We start from the raw sequence: 7,571 nt of genomic DNA, 5'->3' as shown, positions 1-7,571 counted from the left end.
GAGACTTGGGAGCATTGCCTCACAGTGTGCCATGGAAGGAGAAGACACAGTTACTGATGGTCCCTAGCAACCTCATCTCAGCCCACTCCATTGAAAGTGGCCATCCTTCCACCTCTAGATCACATGACCATGTCACATTTGATTCATTTCATTCTTCATCATCAGAAAATATGTTTACTTATATACTGTCTACAATAGATCCCACAGGAGGCTGTAAGCTTGAAACCAGAAACCTTGTACATCTTTCTCAAGTCCCCAGGGTCCAGCACAGCTCCTAAAACACGCTAGGTACTTGAATATTCATCAGATATATACCAAACAAATACGAGTAAGAAGGGAAACTTTAAACAGAATATTGGGACATCTGGGATGGATGGATAGAATGTGGCAGTGAAAGAGCACGGGGTCCAGACCCTTGCCTATTCTGCTCGGTGGCAGCCACTGTTCATAGGCCCCAGACACCTCAGAGCCCGCCCTGGCCCCCACCTGGCTCTCTCACACTGACACTCCCTAAGTCTCCCCAAGAGGCTGTGCACCCTACCCCCATCCATCACAGGAGCCAGCGTTGCTTCCAAACAAGCTATTTATTTGCAGATATAAAACAAGATCCAAACACGGGTGGCAAGGGCATCCCAGGCTCACCTGCAGCAATGCCTCCCTGGCCAGAAAGGGCCTGTAGGACCAGAAATGTCAACTGTCCCCCCATCCCCTAGTCAAAACTAATTGAGACTCCTAGCAGGAGTGTTACCCCAGTTAAAACCTACTCAACCAAGAAGAATGAGACAAACCAGGGGAAATGCCAGTGAAAAACCAGTGGCTCTCAGGCATGGAGATGGCAGTCAGCCACTCATACCCCAATGATAGGCCACCCTGGAAAAACTGTCCCCTGCAGAGTTTCCAAGGATGACATCTTGTCTTCCCCCTTGGGTAGGTCCCACTCTTGCAACAAGATAAAACCTTAGAACCTAAAAAATACCCTCATGTCCCCAGAATTCCAAAGCCAGCTCACCCCACCCCACCTCATTCTACCCCAACCCAGAACATTTTGCTAAAATTAATCCACCCATGCCCATCTAACAGGAGCCCGTTCTCAGGAGTGAGCCAGTAGGGTCACATCCTCATATGCTCACCATACTCCTCTCGGGACATCCACTCAGACTGGTAGGTAGAAAGGTGAGCCACCACGGACGCTCCTAGCCAGACACTGAAGTTTCTATTGGAACCCCCCCAGACCGTGGCCTTGGTGGAGGAGACATGATCCCCCATCAGCTCCCTGAACAGGCGCTTTGTGAAGCCGGGATAGAGGGTGTTGCCCCCGCAGGCCATCACGTGGGAGACCAGCAGGGGGCGCAGGGAGATCTCGCAGGACTCCACGGATTCCACGATGGCCCGTGGGATGCTGGGCCCTGGCTGCTCAAACACCTGCGGGCTAAAGAACATCTCAGGAGCCACCCGCTGCATGGGGGTCAGCTCCACGCGGGAGCCGTCTGGGAGCTGATAGGTGTTGCTCTCATCCAAGCCACTCTGCTGACTCTCACGAAAGTCCAGGGCCTCCCCCAGATTCTGCGGCACGTAGCACTTGTTCATCTGAGTCACGGCGACTGTCTCCAGCTGAAACAGGCTGCGTCTATCGCAATCTTCCTTAAAGAGACTCTTGAGGAGATAGGCGGAGAGATCCTGGCCGGCGAACTCCAGCGTCTTGCCACTGGCGGGCAAAGGGCAGCCCTGGTGGAAAGGCTGCACGCGGGTCAGGCCATAGCCAGAATCAACCACCACTCCGGTCAGGAGGCCAGAGGCATACAGGGACATCTGCAGCTGGTCGGCCAGGAGGACCGATGGGACATGCAGCAACTCAAACAGGATCTGCAACAAGGGAGAATTCACTCAGTGCATTTCCCCCAGCCTGCTCAGCAGTCAAAGCTGAAGTCAGCACAGAGCCACGTCCTCGGGGGACTCTCAGGCTGCCCCAGGATGCTGCACCCAGGGCCCCTGGAGCTCATGCACTGAGGATAATGCAGCAGCTCTGGAGGATGAGAAGCGGAGCTGGGTTTGCCCTCAGGAGCTTGTCTGGTCGTGGCCGTTCAGAAGACCACTTCGGTGAAGAGGTGAGAAGAGCTCTGTGGCTGCAAGAAATGGTTCTGGGACACTGGCTGCAGGAGCAACATGGCCACGGGTCACATGTGCAGCCTGAACCGCCTCTTTAGAAGAAGGAAGAACAGATTAGAAAAGAAACAAGTGTTGTATATTCACCATTGCCTCCAAACAATGGAGGAAGACTAGAAAAGACAGACAGACAAGAAAGATAAGACAGATAAGAAAAAAGACCCCAGAACAAAGGAAAAAGGAAAGGAAGGAAGAAAAGAAAAGAAAAAAGAAAAAAAGGGAAAAGATGCTCACTGCCTGGCAGGAAAAGCCTTATTTTTTCTTTTTTTTAAAATAAAAACCTTACAAACGTCAAGACAAACCTGGAATTCTGGTATTTAGGGTTTGCCAGAGTCCCTGGGCCGGTTTTCTTCCCCTGCCCCTCACCCCCTGAATCTTTACAAAGCCCCCCTGCCCCCCATTCCTCAGCTCTGGCAGCCTCCCCAAGGTTCTAATCCCATAGAAGCAGAAATATCCTAACAGTCAACGCTTCAGGATGAAGTAAGTGGCCCCAGCCACTTACTCACCTCTTCAAGCCCCCACAAGCCCGTCATCTCCCCTCAGCGGGAGGGAGCTCCCTCCGTTACTACTCTCAGAAAATTGTCCCCCCACCAGCCATTTCTCAAAATAGCAGCCAAGGTCCTCTTTTTCAAATAGAAAATCAGATACGACTCCCCCATTTAAAACTCTCCATTTAAAACTCCCCAGGAACTTCCTATTCACTTAGAGCAGTGGCTGGCAAGCATTTTCTGTAAAGGGATAGACAGTAAGGGTTGCCAAATGCAGCAAATAAAACTACAGGATGCCCAGTTACATGTGAATGTCAGATCAATAATAAATAGTGTTGTAGTGTAAGTATGCCCCATGCAATATGAAACATACTTAAATACTAAGACATTATTTGTCATTTATCTGAAACTCAAGTCTAAATAGGCATCACGTATTTTACCTAGCAAACCTACAATAGTAAATATTTTAGACTTTAACTTGATGTATGGTCTCAAACAGTCTCTGCTGCAACGACTTAACTCAGATGCTGTCGTATGAAAGCACACTCTGCCAAACCCTAAATATCAGAATTCCTGTTTTGTCTTCATGTTTGGAAAGTTTTTATTTAAAAAATAATAATAGGGCTTTACCTACCAGGCAATGAACATACTTTCTTTTTTCTTTCCTCTCTCTTTCTGTCTCACATAACATAAAAATGAATGTGTGTGGCTATGTTCCAACAAACTTTATTTACAAAATAGGTGGTGGGCCGGATTTGGCTCACTGGGTTGCCAATCCTTGATTTAAAGTAGAATCCAAGCACTCCCCACAGCCTACCAGGCCTACGAGGACCAGCCTCCGCCAACCTCACCATCCTACTTGCCTCTTGCCACTCTTGCTGCTGAAATCACCTCCGTCAGAGAAGCCCTTGCTGAGCACTCTCTTCAAACAGGTTCCCCACCCCAAACAGTCCACCATGATCCCATTTCATTATGGTTCTAGAACTCATCACTACCTAGAACTATTTGTTAACCCCTTCATGGAAGCTCTCTGAGGGCCAGAACATGGCCTATATCAGCAATTATGGAATCCATAAGCAAATATCCCACGTCTCCCTGGTAACCCCCTTTCCACCAAGCACGTAATTTGCTGCATGTCCGTCTGCAGGTGGGGCCTCCGTGAGCTCCCTTGCTTAGCCGCACACCAGGCACTCACTGGGCTCTTGGGAAATGTTTATGGGGCAATTTGTTGCCTTTTTTTTTGAGACAGGGCCTTGCTCTGTCGCCCAGGCTAGCATGCAGTGGCGTGATTTCAGCTCACTCTATTCTTGACCTCCTGGGCTCAGGTGATCCTCCCACCTCAGCCTCCCAGGTAGCTGGGAACACGCCTGGCTAATTTTTGTATTTTTTGTAGAGACAGAGGTCTCACTATATTGCCCAGGCTGGTCCTGAACTCCTGGGCTCAAGCAATCTGCCTGCCTGGGACTCCCAAAGTGTTGGGATTACAGGCATAAGCCACCACACCCGGCTGGCAATTTATCTTAAAAAGCAGAATTCCTGGTGCCCAATCAGTCCAGACATAGTGTCAGTCTGTTTCCCGCTCCCGAGTGGGAGCAGGCCCCGGCAGGCCTCACCTCCAGCATCTTCTTTCGGTCCGCAGGCTCCCTCAAGGGGGTCTCCGTGATGATCACAGGGGGGACCTCGTGCTCCCGTCTGTGGTTCTCCAACACAAATGACCAGAGGTACTGCACGCCCTCCCAGTTAAGGATGCGGCCCCGCTCGATAGGGTAGCTAAAGGTGTCAGGATGGCAAATGTCGATGCCCAGGCTCACACGCCTCCGGGCATAGCTGGGGCCAGGGTTCTCCCTGCACGGTAGGTAGTTCACGATGTTCGGGAAGACCATCTGAGGCTCATTCCAGCCGGCCGTGCCAGCCTTCAAAAAGCCAGATCCGTGGTCAATGATAACGGTTCTTGCAGCCATGGTGGAGGCAGAGGTGGGTGGGACCTGTGGATGCAAAGGATGGGGTTAGTTGTGCAGGCAGCCTAGGCCACCATAAGCAGCTTCCCCCTCCACCCAACAGTCAAACCTCAGGGCCCCCTGAAGCTTGTCCACTGCCCCTTCCAAGCCTTTACACAAGCCACTACCAGTGCCTGGAACACTCTCCCCATCCCAAATTCCCAACCATCCTACCAGGCTCCCTTAATGGGCCACATCCAGGAAGTGGCCCCCACCCCTCTTGCCCACTCAGCTTCTCCCGCTGCACTTTGCACACACATGTATCCTGCTAGGTGAGCACTTCTGCCCCACAATCCAACTCTGCAAAGGGTTGGCTTACTCTTTGCAGACTCAGCAAGAAGCTTGCCACTTGGGAAGTCCTTGCAGACACTGGCTGCCTGATTAGAGGGCACAAGGAACATGAAACATCAGCCTCAGAGCCACCACCTTCAGTAATAACAATGTCAGAGCAACAGCAGCAGCAGGAGACATTGTATTAGTGAGCATGGCAGCAGCTACAGAGACCATTTCTGGAGAACATAGCCTTTCTCCAGTACTACAAGGAACACTTTGCGTGTTAGGTTGGACTAGGTAAAACTGCCATTTGTGTCTGTGAAAATGGTCAGAGATCAGCAATTTCACATGGTTTCACCTGATACATGGACTCATTTAATATTTGCCATGATGTATAAGGCAGGTGATGTCCACTTTACAGATGAAGAAACTGAGGCACAGAGGGGTAAGATTACTTTCCTAGGGGTATACAACTAACAAAAACAGAACTAAGAGTCAAACCCAAACCAGACTGCAGAGGCGATGTCCTGAGCATCAAGCATGCGAGGCATCAGGCATTAGGTGTTAAATATGAGCTAAGCATCTAACACTTGATGATAAAGGAGACTATCAGGAAGATTCCATGATTGTGGTTAGTTTCTTCATCTGTAAAGTGGGGAGAACAGCAGCCCCCCTGCTGAAAAGGTAGGTATGGTCACTACCTGATGTTCAGACTTACTAAAAAGCTACAGTAGCCAAGACAATGTAGGTGGGTACTGGTAAAAGAATAGTCAAGGCCAGGCACGGTGGTTCACGCATGTAATCTCAGCACTTTGGGAGGCCGAGGCGGGCAGATCACCTGAGGTCAGGAGTTCAAGACCAGCCTGGCCAACATGATGAAACCCCACCTCTACTAAAAGTACAAAAATTAGCCGGCGTGGTGGTGCGCCTGTAATCCCAGCTACTCGGGAGGCTGAGGCACAAGAATCGCTTGAAACCAGGAGGTGGATGTTGCAGTGAGCCAAGATTGTGCCACTGCACTCCAGACTAGGTGACAGAGTGAGACTCCATCTCAAAAAAAAAAAAAAAAAAAAAAAAAAGGAATAGTCGCAAACATAGATCCATGGAACAGAAAGTCCAGAAATAGACCCACACACAAAAAAAAGTGTCATTTGCTCTTTGACAAGGTCCAAAAATAATTAAATGGAGAAAGGATAGTCTTTACAACAAATAGCAAAGAACAATTGGATGTCCATATACCAAAAAAAGAACCTTACTTAGCCCATACCTCACACCTTACAAAAAATTAACTTAAAATGGATCATAGAAATAAATGTAAAACCTGAAACTCTCACGCTTCTAAAAGAACACCTAGGAGAAACCACGAAGGCAAAGTTTCCTTAGAACATTAGAACCTGACCCACAAAACAACAAATTGATAAACTGGACTTCATCACATTGAGGAACTTTTGTCCTTCCAAAGACGCTATTTACTATAAAGAGAATGAAAAGACAAGCCATAGACTGGGAGAAAATACTTACAAATCATATATTTAATACAGAACTTTCAAAACCCAGTAATAGGAGAAACAAGCCATGGACAAAAGCTTTGAAGAATCACTTCACCAAAGAAGATAGATGGATGGCAAATAAACACATGAAAAGGTATTCAGCATCATTACTCATTAGGAAAATGCCAGTTAAAATCACAAGATATTTCTATACACCTACCTATTAGAATGACTGAAATTAAGGACCAGCCTTACCAAGTGCTGACAAGGAAGTGGAGAAATTGGAAATCCCGTGCACAGCTGGTGGGAATGGCAAATGACACTAGCACTCTGGAAAATGGTGTGGCAGTTTCTTAAAAAGTTCAACATACTTTGGGAGGCCAAGACGGGCAGATCACCTGAGGTCAGGAGTTCAAGACCAGCCTGACCAACATGGAGAAACTCTGTCTCTACTAAAAATACAAAAACAAAAAATATTAGCTGGGCGTGGTGACGCATGCCTGTAATCCCAGCTACTGGGGAGGCTGAGGCAGGAGATTCGCTTGAACCCAGGAGGTGGAGTCTGCAGTGAGCCAAGATCACACCATTGCACTCCAGCCTGGGTGACAAGAGCAAAACTCCATTAAAAAAAAAAGTTCAACACACACCTACCATATGACCTGCATTTCCACTCTTACGTATTTACTCAACGGAAATGAAAACATACATTCACACAAAAACCTTTATGCACATATGTATAGTAGCCAGATAGCCTTATTCCTAACTGCCAAAAACTAGAAACCAACCCAAAGTACTTCAGCTAGGGAATGAATACACAAATCTCCATTCAGTGGAATACTACCTGGCAATAAAACAGAATGAACAACCGATACACCCCATAACATGAATATGTGCATAAATCTCAAATGCCTGAGGCCGAAAGAAGCCAGACCCCAAAGACGACAAACCGTATGACTCAATTCCCATGACATTCTGGAAACGGTAAAACTGTAAGGACCAAAATCAGATCAGTGGCCACTGGCAGCCAGGTGGTGAGAGGGGATGACCAGAGGGGTCATGGCAGAATCTGGGGCCATGACAGAACTATGTTGTTTGTGGAGCTGGGCACACTTCTGTATGCATTTGTTAAATTCCCACAATTATATTATTTTTAGAGTAAA

The 7,571-nt window shown here is 48.1% G+C and overlaps 1 protein-coding gene across 1 annotated transcript; it reads right to left on the bottom strand.

Annotated features, from left to right (window-relative positions):
* Positions 1-565: 565 nt before the first annotated feature.
* ACTL8 (actin like 8) lies at positions 566-4,631 on the bottom strand. Its single transcript, XM_003279529.3, has 2 exons — positions 4,265-4,631; positions 566-1,863 (listed from the first exon to the last, which is right to left on the bottom strand). Exons 1-2 carry the CDS (start codon positions 4,610-4,612, stop codon positions 1,111-1,113), a joined length of 1,101 nt encoding a protein of 366 aa, XP_003279577.1. The 5' UTR covers positions 4,613-4,631; the 3' UTR covers positions 566-1,110.
* Between the last annotated feature and the right edge of the window lie 2,940 nt (positions 4,632-7,571).

This window comes from Nomascus leucogenys, chromosome 24 (genome assembly GCF_006542625.1).
Source record: "Nomascus leucogenys isolate Asia chromosome 24, Asia_NLE_v1, whole genome shotgun sequence".
Classification (NCBI taxonomy): Eukaryota; Metazoa; Chordata; class Mammalia; order Primates; family Hylobatidae; genus Nomascus; species Nomascus leucogenys.
The sequence above is the reverse complement of the archived record's forward strand: the minus strand, read 5'-3'. Positions and strand labels throughout refer to the sequence as shown.